Source organism: Crotalus tigris, unplaced genomic scaffold, assembly GCF_016545835.1.
Source record: "Crotalus tigris isolate CLP2741 ecotype Arizona unplaced genomic scaffold, ASM1654583v1 scf7180000024445.887990, whole genome shotgun sequence".
Lineage (NCBI taxonomy): Eukaryota > Metazoa > Chordata > Lepidosauria > Squamata > Viperidae > Crotalus > Crotalus tigris.
Window position 1 is genome coordinate 533,221 of NW_024100614.1, and position 19,031 is coordinate 552,251.

The 19,031-nt window shown below is 37.1% G+C and overlaps 1 protein-coding gene across 3 annotated transcripts in view; it reads right to left on the reverse strand.

Moving 5' to 3' along the window:
• JPH1 (junctophilin 1) overlaps window positions 1–9,952 on the reverse strand; it is a 57,753-nt gene extending 47,801 nt beyond the window's left edge. Inside the window, exons 1-3 of one of the 3 annotated variants that reach the window (XM_039332054.1) lie at window positions 9,354–9,952; window positions 4,460–5,216; window positions 1,548–2,225 (exon numbers count right to left, since the gene is read on the reverse strand). In XM_039332054.1, the coding sequence (XP_039187988.1) occupies window positions 2,204–2,225; window positions 4,460–5,216; window positions 9,354–9,732 (1,158 nt within the window). In that variant the 5' untranslated portion in view covers window positions 9,733–9,952 and the 3' untranslated portion in view covers window positions 1,548–2,203. Of the gene's footprint in view, window positions 1–1,547; window positions 2,226–4,459; window positions 5,217–9,353 lie in introns of those variants that run through there. The other 2 variants (XM_039332053.1, XM_039332052.1) reach the window with 2 other exon arrangements.
• Window positions 9,953–19,031: the final 9,079 nt, after the last annotated feature.

The following is a 19,031-nucleotide window of genomic DNA, read 5'->3' on the forward strand; positions in this document are numbered from 1 at the left end:
CTCTTTTTGATTGATTTTAAAATAAAAGCCCAAAACTTAAAGGATATGACATCCCAGTTTTAAAATCTGCTCCTAAGCAAATTTCATCTTGTGTTTATTTTATTGCTCCTTTGATACTAGACAAAGGGCTGTGAAATTCTTATGTTGTTTTAATCTTTTTTTTAACTGTCACACTGTGGCCTCTGAATTAATTTCATACGGTCTCCTAATTAATTTTAGATCAACTCTTGTAATTTCTGCTTTTTAAATTCACTGGTTGATTTATTTATTTATTTTTTTTGTCTTTATATTCCAGATTAAGAATGATTCAAATTGATCTGGGAGTCAGAAAACGGAGAGCTTATTCATGTATCTGCTTTAAGTTTGCCCATTTAAAAATCAAGTTCAGAATCCAGTGGGGGAAAATGATTTCTATTTTACCCCCTCCTTATTTCTCATTTAAAAATTATAAAAAAAACTGAGATTCACAATGGGCATACACAACAATGTTTAATCTGCACTGAGTTTAGTCATTTTTATCCATTCTATTTCTGTTTAACCTATTGTATTTGCCTACATGTTGAGTATAATCCCTACACGCACATTTTAAGAATGATATGGAAATGGTATATTGCAGTCTTCTTCCAGAATGTATTGACTTCCCTGTCTAGGCAATCAAACTGGTTTTCTGATAAAGTTAACATCCACATTCAAATCAGGCCAATCCTGCATATTTTCCTAGATCAACCAAAATGTTCCCATACTCTACTAAGCTTTTGTTGGTTCTCACTCAGCAGCATCAATTTGTTAATATTTATTACTTCTTGCAATGTTTCTCAATATAGATAATCCTTGAGTTATTTATTTATTTTTATTTATTTTTAAAATTTATAAGCCGCCCCACTCCCGAAGGACTCTGGACGGCTAACAATAAAAACACATAAAACATAACAAAACAAACAGTACAAGAACAGTCATCCAGGGGTCAGATTTTATAAACCCCAGGCCTGCCGGAAAAGCCAGGTCTTAAGCAGCTTACGGAAAACCAACAGGGTGGGAGCGGTCCTAATCTCCGGGGGGAGCTGGTTCCAAGAGGTGGGCGCCATCACAGAGAAAGCCCTCCTCCGCGGCCCTGCCAAATGGCACTGCTTGGCCGATGGGACCTGAAGGAGGCCCAGCCTGTGGGATCTAACCGGACGAAGGGAACTATGTGGTAGTAGGCGGTCTCGCAAATAGCCTGGCCCTGAGCCATATAGGGCTTTAAAGGTAATAACCAACACCTTGAATTGGACTCGGAGACCAATAGGCAACCAGTGCAGCTCACGGAGGATAGGTGTAACGTGGGTGTATGACCACAATTGAGCCCAAAATTTATGTTACTAAGTGAAACAGTGAGAAGTGAGTTTGCCCCATTTTACAATTTTTCTTGCCACAGTTGCTAGGTGAATCATTGTATTTGTTAAATTAGTAACATGGTTGTTAAGTGAATTTCGCTTTCCTATTGACTTTACTTGTCACAAGTTTGCAAAAGCTGATCACATGAGCCCAGGATACTGCAACCGTCATAAATATGAACCAGTTGCCCAGTTTCTGAATTTTGATCATGTGACCATAGGGATGCTGACCACAGGGTTGCAATTTTGAATGGTCACTAAATGAATTGTTATAAGTTGGGGATTACCTGTTTCCTTTTCTTAAAATGGAATTTCTTAGGATCTTTTCATTTGGAAGGTGAGGAGGCATATTTTCAGTTCTGAGAGCCATATAGATACCAGGTTGGTTATCAGGAGTTGTAAGTGTTCATATACATCCCATCTCAGACATAACACTTCTTCCACAGATATCTAATTCAATTCTTTTCTTTCCAATGTCTACTGTAGAGTACTGCCATCCTGATGCCATTAATGGCAGGAAACCAGTAATATGATCCCCACCAGCCAAGTGATCATATAGTGCTTGATTTCATGCTATTAATGGCATCAAACTTACTGCCCTTCATCCAGCAACCAAATTCTCAAAGACTATTTGATCATACTGTTTAACTGGCCAAAAGATAGAGAGGAGTAGAGTGTCTCTAGGATCACATTTTTTGGTGGCTGAGGATCATATATAACACATGAATTAAACTTACCTCTCTGACTACAAACTATCATTCATATGATGAAAACATGCTTTTCAGAGGAAAAACTACTGGTTTCATTCTGACACCTTTTGGTTGGTTTTTTTAAAGATGCCAGGAAGTAAGGCTGAAAAAGATTAGGTTTTGAACATAGTGCTAGGTTAGAAATGGTCCAGCAAATTGCATACGAAACTGACTATCACATATCAACTGATAATTAAGAATATTTTAAAAATTAACAAAATAAGTGTATTTTTTAAAAATACAAATTTCTAAATACAAGTCCATAGTGTACATACATTACATTTGGTGAGGAAAAAAGAGTGCACAATTTATCTGCCATCTAATAAAGATAAGATGATTCTTGAACACATTTTAGGCTAGTTTATTTAATTAATTTTAACTTTATTTTATATATCAATTTATATGGCCGCTGATGCAATTCTGGGTGGCTAACAAGAATTAAAATACAGCATAAATACATGGCTAAATTAACCAAATCAAGAAACATCATTCCTAGCTGAGTAATACAAGGGGCTCCTGAACACACCATTCATCCATAGCATAGGCTTGATGTCGGCCCCCATGTCTGTGAAAACAGCAAAGACTTCAAGACTTCCCAAAAGGTGAGCAGATCAGGGGCAGTCAAACCTCAGGCAGTGTAGTGTTCTAGAAGTCAGGCACAGCTATGAAAAAGAATGCTTCTTGGGCCCACTATGACAATCCCTAACCTGGAGTCTGTCCCTCCTGCTCAATGTAATGATACAGGTAGAAAAAATTGGATTAAGGCAATTCCTCAAATACCCTGATCCCATACCATACAAGTAATAACTAGCACCTTGAATTGCATCTGGAAGCAAACTTGAAGCCAGTGGAACTTATTAATGAAACAAAAGATTTAACACGGTCAAAGCGAAACACACTCAAAATTGCCAATGCTGTGGACCAACTGAAGCTTTTTGATGTTCTTCAAGGACAGCCCCATGTAGAATGCATTACAGTAACCTACTCAGGAGATGACTGAAGCATGCGTGACTGAGTGAAGAGCCTTCTAATCTGGGAAAGGTATACAACATGAAACTGTGTGAAGGCCCTCCATCTATGCAATACTGTGCTAGCAAGTAATGTTACCAAGCATTTCTTTATAAATTCAAACTATTGTGCAACAGTATTTATATAATCACGTACATTCAATCTCTAGATACAAATTTAAAGCTGATTTTTTACAAATTTACTTATACTTGTGCTAAATCCTGTTTAGGGAGCTTCCTAACTCAAACCTGCTACATGTATAGTGAAGCAACACTTAAAAAGTATAACCTACGAAATTTATTTAATCTAAATGTCAGGGATAAGTTGCACAAAATCATTTTACATAGGTACTATAAACATATCCTTACAATTTATAACTGCAGAATGTTTTTTTTGCCAAGATTACAAGTGTCAATACTGATTTTCCTGAATTTTCTGTACAACTCCTCAAATAATTATTTTACATCTGAACAACAATTCACAGTTTCCTAAATCTATCTGAAAGGTTTATCTTCCCATAATGCAAACGTTATCCTGCAAGAGAAGATATTGAGGAAAAAACACATTTACCACATCAAAGTAGCAATTATTCAAAAATTGTGAATTGACTAATATGAGATACCTGAAAATACCCAAGAGGCTTTAAATAAAAGACTAGGCCATTCCATTAAATTTAGAGGGGCCTAAATATGATTAAATCTGAATTTAAATCTTTGCATTTGCCTTTGTATCCTACTTTCAACACAATTATTGCCAAAGCTGCTAACAAAAATATAAGATTAAAAATAAATGTCATGCTTCACTTAAGCATCTAAGATGCTCACATGACAAATTACATGGTTGTCAAAAAATTATATTTTTTGATTTCAGCATAACCAGTACATCTCACATAATTCCTAAAAGCAGTTTAATTCACATCAATCTCCAGAATCCTTCAGAGAACACAAGCTAGGAAGCTTAAGGGAATGCTCAAGAGAAAAAGCCTTTAATCAATTTAGCAGATACGCCCTTTTATCTTCAGTCTCAATTGCAGATTTAATCAGAAAAAGAAATCATGTTAAGAACCAGTGCAGGGGGAAAATACACATGATTTAGTTTCTAAATAGATTTACAGTATACATTCTAGCGTGTCAACAATCAATGCTGTCAATATTGTACAACCTCATTTCAGCATGATTGTACAGCTCAAACGTTTTGACCCCCTTTCCTTCTTACTTTGATATCCAATTTGATTCAACCAAACAGGTTCCATGCAAAAAAGCATAAGCTATAATTCCTAGTTATCAAGAGCTTTCTAGTCTATGTCATTAAAGCCAAGAATGGACCTACCTGGAAGTTGCAATTTCCACTTTAGTTCTAGCCATGGCAGCTGCACGCTGGGCACCTTCAAGTGCTCGTTCCACCTTTTCTTTAGTTTTTGTGTTCCTTATTGGTATAAGCTGCTTCCTTATTCCACGGACCAAAACATTGTTTTTATACTTTCCCTCTTCCTTTGTGCCATCTGGAAACATAGTACATCCATATCCATGTCTCTTATTGTTTAGCCACTCGCCTTCATATTTCATACCATTTGAACGCTCACTAATACCAAAGCCATTACGCTTATCATTCTTCCATTCACCCATATAGGTTTCTGTGGTGGTAGCATCAACATGGTCTTCTACTGGAGAATAATCACAGTCCATATCTCCAAAACTAATGGTAGAATTGGCATCACTAGAACTAATCCTGCTCATGGCAGCATCACTCCTGACAGAGCTGCGTTTGCTAGAAATGGATGATTTTGATTCAGATTTTCTAAGTTTTATACTACCAAGAAGAGATCCTCTTCTGAACAGGCCTCCTTTTTTCTTACTACCGACACTATCGGGGTCACTATGAAAATTCAACACAAATCCTCCTCTAGTTCCAGCAGGACTGTCTGCAGCAATATCATGTAGAACTGTGCCATTGCTCTGTTCGCTACGGAGTGAAGCTAGAGATGTTCGGAGGGGTGAACGGATCACAGTCGCCATGCCATAAGGAACACTTTGCCGCATACCATAGCCATGTCTCATCCCTCCTGTCCATTGTCCCTGGTATGTACCTTGTCAAAGAAAAATAATGAATGAAATAAATAAATATTTGAATTTTTTATTCAAATTTATTTATCATCAGTCCACATGATTCAACTTTTATATTTTTTAACACAAGTATTTTAAGACAGCCAATGGTGGGATTCAAATAGGTGAACAACCGGTTCTCTGTGTGGATGCTGCTTCCGGAAGTCCGTTCTGGGCCTGGGCAACAAAAGATTAGTTACCGGTTCTGCCGAACTATGCAAACTGCCTGAATCCCACCACTGAAGACAGTACCTGTAGACAATGATAAGCATGAATCTACAGAAATAATTTTAAGGAATTCAAGCATACATTTTACCATCCATATACTTTAAAAACACAGTAAATATGAAAGCAAGATTTTCCTCAACAGTGGCAACCTACAAAAGGATTTGAACTTTCATTGTATATAATGGATTTTTTTTAGTTTTCACAGTTAATACTGACATCGTTGAAATGTCGTTCATTGTACTTTTTGATGAATGACTTAGATAAAGTTATTATCCCTAGGTAACTCTGAAAATAATAATTTATACTTTTTACTAAACATTTCCCACAGAATAATTTCATATTTAACAGCACACAACAATTAAAAAACACTTATATAAAATACTTGGTGACTCAATACTGTAAATTATATTGCTTTGTAAGATTTTGTATAAAGCAATATATAAGATTGTGAAGACTTAGTGCTCTCAAAAAGTCTACAATGCTGTGAAAGTTGGAAGGAAAAAGGCACTACTAGCAATAAAGTAGATGGATATGATTACAGTGGCACTGGATGTACCATTGGAAAACCTGAAGGACCAGGCTGGGGAGAGAGTGTTGTGGACAAAATATATGTGGCCATTAAGAGTTAAAACCAACTTGATGACATATAATCAATAAATCAATATTGAACTAGAAAGTGACCTTTTGAAAAGAATTTAGAAGCTATAATTCTCTGCCCAGTTACTTGAAATAAGCTTTATGAAATATATTAATAATGTCTTAAGAAACTAAAGTATGGCTGTGAGATATAAAGATTCAAAAGATTTTTAAAAATCTTAAATATTTTAAAACATTTTAAAGGAAAGCTTATCAATTACTGAATATGACTTAATTTGAAATCATGTTTATCACAAGGCACATAGCTATAATCACTGGGATCATGGCTGAAAAATATGTATATATATCTATATTTTCTGGGTCTTCCAAATCAGAAGCATTGATCCTTGGATATGAATGAAATAAAAGAATGGGCTGCAATGGCTCCCTACGTATGTACACATTACAAAAAGTACCATCTGGACAGTTATGTACCAGCAAACCTCAGCGAACTGAGCTGTTATGCTATAAATGGGTCTTTCATCTAAGTAAAAGTTGCATAGCAATTGGTCATCACACAATTCTGTGCAGAGAGTGCTAAGACAGAATAAGATATCTTTAAAAATACATTTTTTTTCTCTAAACAGATTTGGATATAAAGTATTGTGAAATAATCTGCAAAATACATATTTTTTATAGTATTTATGCAATATTAATTGCCCACACAAAAGAAACATTCCTTTTTATTTACATATGTATATTTATTTTGTCTTTCCTTAGGTATGGGATGGTTATGAGATTAATACTCATAATGCACAACTTTAGTAAAATATCTTTAGGTTAGAATACATCCAGAATGGTTCTATAGCCTTCCATAAATGTTGTCACTGGAAATAAGCCAAACAATAACTAGTGTTCAAAAGACACAAATAGAGGATGCCACTGAAAGAGTTATCTGAACAAGATGTACTGTCTCCTGAAGATGCTTGTTTGATATCCTTGCAATGTTCACTTTGAAGCCAGAAGAAATTGAAATATTAATGGCAAACATTTTTTCTTCTAGAATAATGTCATAGGATTAGGACTGGATATCATTATGCTTTTTGTCATATACCTAATATAAAATAGATTATTTTAAAATGTTTTTTCAATAGAAATATGCAAAATTCACTACAAGTAAGCTTATACAGAAACATTTTACATCAACTACAGATATGCTAAAATTATCCTCAACTCTTAACAGGAGAAAAAATATGACAATTTCTTATCTAACCTTTTCATAACTTATATTAAATTTTAACAAAGAATTCATGATTTCCCAGGGAATATCAAAGCACAATCCTATATCTAAATTCTATATGTGTAAATGAAGATGAGAATTGTAATCCTTTTCACTAATATTGTCTATGTCCTGCTGGATGAAAACTATCATGGGAAAGGAATTGATACACTGTGTGTTCTGATCATGTTCTGTGCTCCCCCAGTCTTCCTATTATTTCAAATTTTCAGCAGGTTTAGGGCAAGTACACTATTGAAAGTATGTACAACTTTCTGTGTTGTTAGCTTCTTCAGTTAACTGCTCCTTTTAAACCATAAAGAGACAGAACTGAACATAACATTTTTACCTTTCTATCTAGATATAGCCTTATCTCTGACTCTGGAGGGGAAAGCTCACAATACAGTGCTGTTCTGGGATAGGGATACAAATTGCCAGAAAATTGCACTCTTTTTTTATTAAGATTCCTAATTAATTAATTCCATATAAAATGATGTCCTGATATTAAAAAAAAGAAAATACTATTAAAACTATTGATAAATAACAAAAGACAGAGAATATTGCAGATATATTTCTATTCTCCCTGTTAAATATCATTTAATAGAAAAAAGGGGAAAAAACAAGAGATAGTCCTAAAGATTCCTAATTAAACCCTTCTTAATTCCGGATGGTTAACTATATTGACTGATTTCAATTATCTCCTACTACAGCTAGATCCCTAGAAGAATGTCATGCATTTGCAACTTCATATCTGTATGAAAAAAATATTCTGAACTCATTTGATTTCAGACCTGAATAACAAGACCTTGCACACGCTGAGGTGTAGTGAGGAAAGAACTGTAGCCTAACTTATATTTCTGGATCTTCAGTATCTACATCGAACCATTCAGTGGGATCAGCTGAACTTTTAATCAGGCGCCATCAACATGCTTATAAAACCCATATTACCTATTTCAGCATAACAGAAACAGTGAATCAATGTTTCAGAGTATTGTAATTATACCATATTTTAAGGCAAGCTGAACTCCAATAAGATAGTCATTATGTTGATACTGGCTAGAAACATCAGACATTAAATTCCTTTTTATAATTTATTTTATCTCTGGTTGGGCTTCATGGTTTCCATTCCTTTTACTCTTATTTTTATATTTTTATTGAAATGGTATTATTGATGGTATGCTCTCTACTATATGAGTGTCAAAGTATGTTTTGTGCTATCAATATTTTATCAATATTAGCTAGAGCAATACATTTCTAAATTTGATCAATATTAGCCAGAGCAATAAATTTCTAACAAATAGTAAGCAAAGAAAAAATTCTGAGTACTAATGGTGTTTCATTTAAAACTGGCAAATTAAGAGCAAAGATAAAAACTTTTGTAATTAACTGTGAGCAAAATTTGCACTTACAGTGCATCTTAATAACTCAGAAATTCTTTGGCAAGTGTTCCTAAGGATGACTTAAGTGAAATTCCAAACTGAAATCAGAGTAGCCATATTTAGTTCTACTAATGGAAATACAGCCCAGGGAGAAAGTGGGATAAAGTACCTTGGGAATTCCTGGTAAATTTCTAGTTGATGTCAAGCGAATATTTTTGACTCTCAATAGTTTAATGATGGAAAAAAGTAAAATGATGCCAAAATACCTCTACCAAAGTGTAAAATATCTGTGAATGATGCTCAGAACTGTTATTAAATTCCCGGGTTTGCTATAATTTGAGCCCATTTGTATTTCTTCGTAATTGCTTTATCGATTTACAAGTTTATTCCAGCGAGGACTCTATAAATATTTCTTTGCGAGCTACAGGTCTCCAAGAATTCATCTGAATGCGTTTATTCCTAGTAGATAAGACTTTTTCCCCCTAAAAAATAAAATAAAACTGAAAGCAAGAGAAACCAAACGCATTACCTGCTGAGCGCACCTTCGCACTCTTGAGCCCCGCGGTTGCACACGCCCGTGTGGAAGAGCAGCGCTTTGCACGCCCCAATGTGCGCCGGCCCCGGGCGCCCCCCAGCGGCCGCTCCTCAGCTCACCCACTCACCTCCGTCCCCGTAGGTCTCGACGCCGTAACCGTCCTGCAGCCCGTTGCTCCAGGTGCCCTCGTAGCGGGCAGGGCTGGTGAGGCTCTGGCGCACGCCGTAGCGGCCCTTGAAGCCATGAGACCACTCGCCCCGGTACATCCATTTGCCCTTCGTCTCCACGCCCAGCCCGTGGCGTTTGCCCTGCGCCCAATACCCGTGGTAGGTGTTGCCGCTGGGCCAGGTGTAAGTGCCCACCACCTCGAAGCCGTGCGCCCACGAACCCGCGTACTCGCCCTGCCCTTTGGGCCCGGTGCAAATGCCGTGCCCGTGGGCTTTGCCGTCCTCCCAGCCGCCGCAATAGGTGCCGCCATCGTCGAAGTCGAACCTGCCGCCCGTCATTCAGGGGGAGCGGGGCGCGCCCGGGCCGAGATTACTCCTTCGCCACCTCGCGCCGCCGCCGCCGCCGCGCTACGTTCCCTGCCAAGGTGCCCGCGACAAATGCCGCGGCTCCGTCCCACTCAGCGATCTTCGGCTCGACACTGACTCCCGCCCTCGGCTCTGCTCCTCCCCTCCTTGCCCGTCCCCTCCTTCCGTCCTCGGCCCTCGCCGCCCGGCTCTACCCCGGGCGAAGGAAACGAACAGGAGGCGCGGCAAACGAGGCAGAGCCCGCAGGGGCAGGTGTCTCCGGAGGCGCGTGAGAAAAGGCTGGTTCCGGGAACTCGAAAGCAAAAGCTCGCCAGCCCCAAGAGTTGCCATCTGGCCTTAGGCAGGGCGAAGCTCTGTGCGTGTGCGCTAGGAAAAATTGGCAGCTCTTTTAGGCTTCTGTCTCTGAGCATGAACAGAGCTCCTTCCTTTCTCTGCATTTGTTTTTGAACAAGTCTTCCTTGGGGATGTTGCTTAGTTATTGATTTCCGAAATTACAATTTATAAGAGTGAATTGCTTCAGACTGAATGAGATAAGACAATTTTAATTCTCTGGGTGTAAAACAGTGGCAAAATATGCCTTTGTGAGCTGATGACTACAAAGCCAACAAGGTTGGCTATTGCTGGAACCTTGCTAGGTACTTTCAGTTATATCTTATAGAATTAGATATATATTCTTATACTGTGGCATTAAGAATCTCTCTCACACACAAACATACATACAGATTCTCAGGGCTTTTTTTGTCATAGAACGCCCAGAACGGAGTTCCGGTACCTTTTTTGGATAGAACCTTGTAGGGTAGGCAAGGTGGGTGGTATGACATGTGTGAGTTCCAGCACCTTTTTTGTTATATAAAAAAACCCACTGCAGATTCTACAAACATAGTTATGTAGCTCATTCTTACTTCATTTTGCTGTATGTGGAGATTACAGCGGATTTGTTTCAGGAAGGCAGAATTACTATCTTTGTTCCTTGTACAGGCAGAAACTATTCAGGTCCATCCTGAAAGTAAAGTGTTAAGGACATCTGCACCTGTTGAATGCTGAACTATTATGATACTTGCTTGAAATCTTTGCTTAGTTTTGACAATCATTTCAGCATCCTTGGGCCAGAATCTATTTCTATCTAGCCTACCTTTATAATATTTCAGTGACAATAAAATCTGAAGAACTCATAAGTTGCCTCAACATCTTGCAAGAAAAGCCTCATGTAGCTATAAGAAATAAAGCTGTGAGCATGTCTCAGTCCAAATCTACTTTCAGCGCAAAAAGGGCTGTAAAAAAATCGCAACAGGATGGCTTCTTCCAAATCTAAAAGGCAATAGAAATAAACAGGGAGAACAGAATTATATATGCACAAGGCCTTAACTCCAATGGGTACTTCCTTTCTGGGGTGTAAGATTTTCTACAGAAGTCAGAGAAAACATAGCTTTGAAGTGGAATATCTGCAGATGAGGGTTGCCAAGTTAGAGCAATGGATTACATAGAACAATAGAAGAATGTGGTGGAAGCAGCGGCATGCTGGAAGGAAAAGTAGGAAATAAGTTTGACAGGCTAGGAGAAAAATAGAAATAAAAACTACAGGAAGGGGGCCTTGGAGAAACAATAGAAAGATATGTAGGTTGTCATAGGAACCAGCAGGATTGAGCATTTGGAAAAGGGATGGCAAATACATGACAGATCCATAAATGGAACCACAATCAGATGGAATGTCCATCTGCCATCCCCAAGGAGAAATCATGGGGTCCAAGGTGAAACTACAGCATGTAGAATGAAATAGCAGCTGTATGTGTTCAGGCAGATACTGAAGAACAACAATGAGAGCTGATGCTTGTCTTGCCAGCAGTGTGAGATGTGAGTAAATCCTCCATTCCAATCTTAGCTCATTTGTGAAGTTAAAGATAACTCTATAAGATTTATTTACATTAGTTCTGATTACTTTTATAGAGGAATAAAAATGCTATACTCCCAGTAGGCACATAATTTGCTTTATCCTGGAGATACTTTTCTTAGAACAAAGAAGCCAGATTATATATATGCAACAATTTTGAACTCTGAAAATGTCCTCTATAAGCATAAACATGTAGTCCTTGACCTACAACCACAACTGAACCCAAAATTTCTGTTGCTAAGTGAGACATTTGTTAAATGAGTCTATCCCATTCTATCTTTCTTGCCACAGTTGTTAAGTGAATTATTACAGTTGTTAAGTTAATAACATGGTTGTTAAATGAATCTGGCTTCCCCATTGACTTTGCTTGTCAGAAGCTCTCAAAAGGTGACATGATCCCAGGACAGTGCAACGGTCATAAATGTGAGTCAATTGCCAAGTCTCTGAATTTTAATCATGTGATCATGGGGATGCTGCAATGGTCATAAGTATGAAAAACAGTTATAAGTCACTTTTCTCAATGCCATCATAACTTTGAACGGTCATTAAATGAACCATTGTAAGTCAAGGACTGCCTATATTTCTGATAGGCATAATATTCACTGGAATTTTCTGAATAATGACACAGAAGTTAAACTGGGAAAATATATCCAAACAGCAGTAAAATTCTTGGTTTTCTTGCAGGTGGATATTGGGCAAATTCTGATATATGTATTTATCAATTAATTGATGTATATCATAGCTTTCCACAGCTGACAATAAATAATATGAATAACTTACTAGAGCAGGCTGAAATGAGATACCCATGATAGAAGACTTCAAATTCACCATTCAGATTCAGAGGTTATAGTAGTGGGCTAATGGTAATTCATTTATAAAAACCTTTAAAAAGAAGGAATTGATTGGTAGGAAAAATTACTACATTTTTCAGATGCATAAGAATATATATAAAGTCCAATGCAACTATTCTCACAGTGCTGATATTTAATTTTACCTCATGCTTATTTACATTAACTTGCCTATGCATGTTTTTCAGTGGTTATTTTTATCAGCTCTGTGTTCCAGTGGGTGTATTATACGAATGCCCACGTTCTTCTTTTGAAGCTCAAGCAATGACTTTGGTTCTTTTATTCTCACAAGAATTCTTTGAGCTGAATGAGAGTGAGTGATAGGAACTGATTCAAAATTATTCACGAAATACTACAATTTAATTGGTATAGGGATACGATTAACAACCCCAGTCTCCTGGGATATTGCTGAAAGATAGCTCCCAGCATTCTTGCCATTAGCCACCTTTTTTTAGGAATGCTGGGAGTATAATTCAGCAACATCTGGTGTATCAGCAGTTTTCTATTCTTGTTATAACTAGCAATACATTACATGCATTCATTATGGTTATTTTTTGGTATGATTTATTTCTCCAATTAAAGTGTAAACACACACACACACACACACACAACCTTCAAAGTGTCATGTCATCCTGCAGTCTTTCCTTCTGAAAACTAAACATAACCAACTTTTTAATTGTTTATTGCAGATCCTGGTTTTCAGACCTTTCCGCATCCTGATAGTTTTCTGAGTCCATTCCTCTTTCCTCATGTTCCTTTTAAAATACAGGTAGTCCTCATTTAGTGACTGCCTCATTTAGCAACTGTTCATAGTTATGACAATGATGAAAAAATATCTCTACAAGAAATCCTCACATTTATGATTTTTGCAAGTCTGTAAAGCAAAGGAAAACTGAAGTAAGATCATAAATACAGTTGCAACTTCATTTAGCAACCACTTTTCGTAATGACCAAGTTGCTGGTCCCAATTGTGTCACTAAAGAAAGACTTCCTGTATAATATTCAGAGGCGAGCATAGTATTCCAAGTGTGATATTATTTTTTGCTGAGTACTGGAAAATTATTATCTTTCATAGTCTAAATAACGTGCTTCTGTTAAGGTAAATTGCTTTATACATTTTGTGTGAAAACAAAAGCACGGGATGACTATTGTTTCCTCATCATAAGGCTTGAACATGGAAAGCCCCGAAACTTAGAAATTAATATGTTGCTTATAACCAAATATAGCAATCCCACACATTCCCACATTAATCTACTATAAACTATAATCCACTGTAGCTTTTTTGTATAGAATGGATTGCCTGTGGTCTGTCTGTCTGTCTATATCTATCTATCTATCTATCTATCTATCTATCTATCTATCTATCTATCTATCTATCTATCTATCTATCCATCCATCCATCCATCCATCCATCCATCCAAATTCTGATAAGGATACAGACGGATGCAGATATTTTGCCATATTTGGAGCATCTTGTGAACTTGCATTATGCGTGTAACTAGCGTGCTGATGCTTGCTTTATACAATCTGTTACATTTGTTAGCCAGCCAAGATATGGTAGGTGATGATAAGCCAACCCAGCTTTGAACTTGTATGAACCAATACATGAGATTAACTGTATTTTATAGGAACTGGCTGGGAGAGGAATAGGTAGAGAGATTTAACATGCCTAGATATGTACAGTTATTGCCACATGAGGTTGAAATACATTATAATTAAGATCTTTTTTTTTTTTAAAAAAGGTTGATGCATGCAAGCTGTTATTTCTTTGAGTAAACTGTACATTTTATTTCATTCTCTCCTGTTGGCTGTGAGTGTTGAAAGATGAAGGGGCAGGCAATGTGCTTCTGCTGCCAAGAGAGCAGAGGCAGCAAACTGCTGCCCCAGAATAGCAACAGCCATAAATATATGGTCATGCTACTTCTCCACTTGGAGATCCAGATCACATTCCCGGTACCCAATGGGGCCATTGGCTGCCAGGCATGCGAATGCTTTGATTAAAAACAGTTGCAAATGGAACTGTGGTTAAGAGAAGCTTAACTGCCCTCCCAGTCAAGCTGACATCAAGCAAAACATGAGGCTGATGCCTCTGGAGCACAATGTGCCATGGGCTGTTTGATGCTAGGTATTATGGGAGCAGCTGACTCGGGTTCGAGGACAGAGTATTTTTGCCATGAGAGGTTGCTGTTATTTATGATCTTGACAGCAGCATTCATCCCCTTGCATAATGCAAATGAAAGAGCAAAACCATGGTATTTCTGAGTTAGAGTTCCTTTCAAGATTATCTAAAATGGTCTTTGTGGGGAAGGGGAACGCTTCCATACCATACTACAAAAATCCGGGTGAGCAGTAGTTATTGTTTTGCTGCTACCTAGGGATTGTCTAGATTTTTTTTCAGCCAATATGCAGCAGTATTGATCTGCTAGTCTGTAATGGATGAGTTAAAATTCTACTGCAGGCATTGTAATTGTCTTTCTAATTAATTTAAACTTTTCTTTTAAGAAAAAGGTAATATCAGGTGCCCATATTTTGGCCATGGTATCCGATTGCCCATTCACAAATTCTAAGAAGCGTAATACATAACATACATGCATACATATATACATACCTTAAGTAAGCTATTTCTTACTTAATTAAAGTTGAATCTATACTACTCAGAATGAATCAATCAGAATAGAATAATTACACTGACTTTTGAATTTTCATTTAAAAAGACATTTTCTCATAAGCAGAAGTGGGAATCATCTTTTTAGCCAGAGAAATGCATTCTTTTTTCCCTGCAGGATTTTCAGAGAGGCTCTTGGATGGTAGGAGGAGGCATTCCCAGGTTCTGACTCCGCCTATTTTAGCCCTGCTCCAGGCCTGTTTAGAGCTGGCATTGTTCAAGTCCAAAAGTTTTGGAAGGCACTCCAAATACTCTGGCTTAATTGCTGCCAGGGGAGATATTTAGGGTAGGTAGAGGAGAGTGATTTCAGAGCCTTCTGAGAGCAGGGCCCTTTCCTCCCATGCTCTGACTTTTTCATTTAAGAGGTGCTATTTTTGGACTGGATACTAATACATTGGATAATGTCTGGGCAAACTTTTATTTTTTCCCAATTGAAAAATGAGAGCACAAGGATCAGAGGTGTTTTTTCACCTTTCTTAAAACATATTAGGATCGCATTGTGGGATGGCCTGGGTTTAAAAGTCTATTCAATTCTTTTGCAGGACAGTGGTGGTAAATTGAGCCTCTCTTAAAAGCTTTCGACAATCTTGGGACTAAAGAAACAGTTTTTAAATTTCTCTGCAACTTAAAACCAAGTTTGACTTACCTCAGAACACTTGGTAAAATGATAATCTGCATTAGTCATCTGTGGGCTGAAGCATGGCATGTGAAAAATATTTCTCCCAATTCCTGGGTAGAATGATCTTTAATTTTTTTTTAAAAAATTCTTTGCTGTCCCACCACATCTATAATGTCACACATGTATACTGATGCACATGTTCAGCAATTTTGCTTTTAAATTTTGAAGCTTTAGCATATTAAGTGCATTTCTTATGGAAGAACTATTGCCTTGCTGTGAAAGTTTGTTTCTGTGTTATATAATGATATACAGGTTTGGGAAGAGGAATATTTATAATAAAACCTGATCTTAAGGAGAAAGGGAACATTTTTATTTTATGCATTACTATGTCTAATTTGGGGAGAATGTTGTTTTGTAATTTGGATACACAACTAAAAATCATCCATGACCACAAATATCATTAAAGTAGCTAAAACACACACATGATAGATAGATTTATGAGATAAAATACAAGCTGTTAATGTGAGGAGGCTACTTTACTCCACCACAGAATTCATACTGAGGCAATTTCTTTATAAACCCAATTATGGGTTTTTGTTATGGGAAGTTTATAAGTGCCCATCATTTTTCATTATGCAATGTTATTAAAGAGAACAAGAGAGAAAAAAGTAAATTTGGCGGATGTTCCAAATAGTTTGGCAGAGTATGCAGTCATAGCTGGAGTACATGAATTTTGTATCATCATGTAAATCAGGTTTTGTGAAGTGTAAAGGTAGGGTGAGGTTACATCAAGAAAGTAACTAAAAGTTGGCCTCATTTTTGGAAACATGCTAAGTATTCCTGTTGGCTTAACTCTCTTTCCAGAAAAATCAATGCAATTTATTGAAAATTAGTTTTGGTTGGATTGCTTGTCCTCCAGTTCCCTCTAGTTGCCATATTCATGATTGACTGCTATTGATTTTATAGCCAAACCAATATCACCCATGCATGACAAGGAAGCAAACAAAATAACGGTATGATATACAGTTGGTAAAAGTTTTTGTGGCTCTTGCTGCTGTTGTTAAAGTTATCAGAAGTGGTAGAAAAATCCCTCTATGTTCTTCCTAGACTTCTATGTAGGTTAATTTACATTCAGTTTCCATAGTTTACAATCATGTGTACAAGGAAAAACAGCAGTTTAACATTGGTGGGATTTACATTTATGTCAGATTAGTTTTATTTTTGTTTCCTTCAACAACATATCTAGAATGAAATTCAGCCAGAATCTGAAACCATGTTTTATAATCAATGTTAGGGTGAAATGAATTGGAAACAAAATTAAGACATTATATCTACTGAAAGTATTCCATATTATTTACTTAACTATTTGTATTCCAAGTATTCCAACAGTAGGTTTGAAAAAAAATCTGCCTCTATTTCTCTCTCTCCTTTTTTAATTAAAAAAAAAATGACCAACATTTTGTAGTAGCAATCAGATATGAGTCTCGGCCCACAGAGGCAACAGATCAGAATTTGAGATGTTCCAGTTTAACATCTCTCTCTCAAATTGCCGACATAACAAAACCTTATGTGACTTATACAGATTACAAAGCAAATGAATAAAGGCTTTGTAACAATGTTGAAACGTTGCCTAGTTCTAGTCATAAAACTTGTGAACCCATGACTAATTATCATGGAATGCAATGGATATGTTCATTTGGATTACTTGCAGTGGTGACTTTTTGGGGTTTGAGAGAAAGGCCACGAAAAAGTAAGTGAATGAACCCCAGTATTCCCTTTTCACTTTTACTGGTTGAATTCAGCAACCAGGTTGTCTTTACTTTCTTACAGTAAAGAAAAATAGTCGTTGATCTATGATGGACTTCATGAAAATAATTTAATTTTATTAATAAGGCAGCAAAATACCTAAGGCTCCTTCCTCCTGCTATTTTCCCCCCAACAACCCTATGAGATGTGTTGGGAAGAGAGAGAGAAAGTGATTAGCTCAAAATCATCCAGCTGGCTTTCATGTTTAAGGCAGGACTAGAACTCACAGTCTCTTGGTTTCCAGTTTGGTGCCTTGATCACTGGACCAAACTGACTCTAATATGCAAGTGGCTTGCCATTTTCTAGTGAAGCATGCTTTGTAACAGAAGGGAGATTTATTTAGAAAAAATACACACCCTATCCATTATAGTCATAGGCAAAGCCCAAAATCTAAGCTGGCTACATGCGACCAGGAAAGCCCAAGAGCAAATAGTCAGAGAGGAAGGCAGAAGACTGATCTCAAATTAGCAGTCTCTTAGACAAACAGGCAAAGTGAAAGACAGGAGACACAGAGTTTAACCTTTAACTATTTATTATACCAATTACTGCCTTCCTGTAGTCAGTTGATCTGACATGGTCAAGAATCAGTATTATATTTGGACCTCCAGTATGTTCAGCTTCTAGACTACAGTCCTGAGATTCCTTGATGGCCTTATCTAGAAACCATGAAAAAATGTCTGGGGCTTGCCCTACATAAGCATTGCCCTTTTTTTGGTTCTGATGGTGGTTTTCAGTTCAGTGTCAAAAATATAGATTGCTCACCTCTATATTTTTTTTCTTTATACTGTAACAAACTGCTGTGAATACCAGAAGTATATTCCCAAATGGTAACTTTTTCTCCCTCTGGGATATTCCTGATTGATATCATGTAGAAAAAAATAGTTAAGTTTGAGGTGCAGTTTGTTTTTATACATTTATCCTCAATAGTCTTTCTCTGAAGAGTTTTAAAAATATTTTAAAAAATATGTCTGAGTGAACACTTACTGTATGTTGCATCTGCACTGGGTGTCAATAAAAAAGACAAAAAAGTTTGGATAGTGGGTGTGGCAATACCTGGAAATAGCAGAATAGAAATGGAAGATAACTAAATAGGAAGACTTGCAAATAGAAATAGAATGACTGCAGCAAAAAAAAAAGTAAAGTAGCAGCAATCGTGATAGATGACTTTGGTGTAATCCCAAAGCAATTGAAGCGCCACTATCAATATCAATAGTCTTCACTTGAACACTATTGATATTAACAAAATCACCGTTGGTCAATTGCAAAAGGCAGTTTTACTCTGAACAGCTTACCTCCTGCTTTAACACCATTAAACAACATCATCTACCTATCCCAGGTCCTTAGGAAGGATACCGTAGGTCAGTGATGGTGAACCTTTTAGAGACCGAGTGCCCAAACTGCAACCCAAAATCCACTTATGCATCGCGAGTGCCAGGTGGGTGTGGC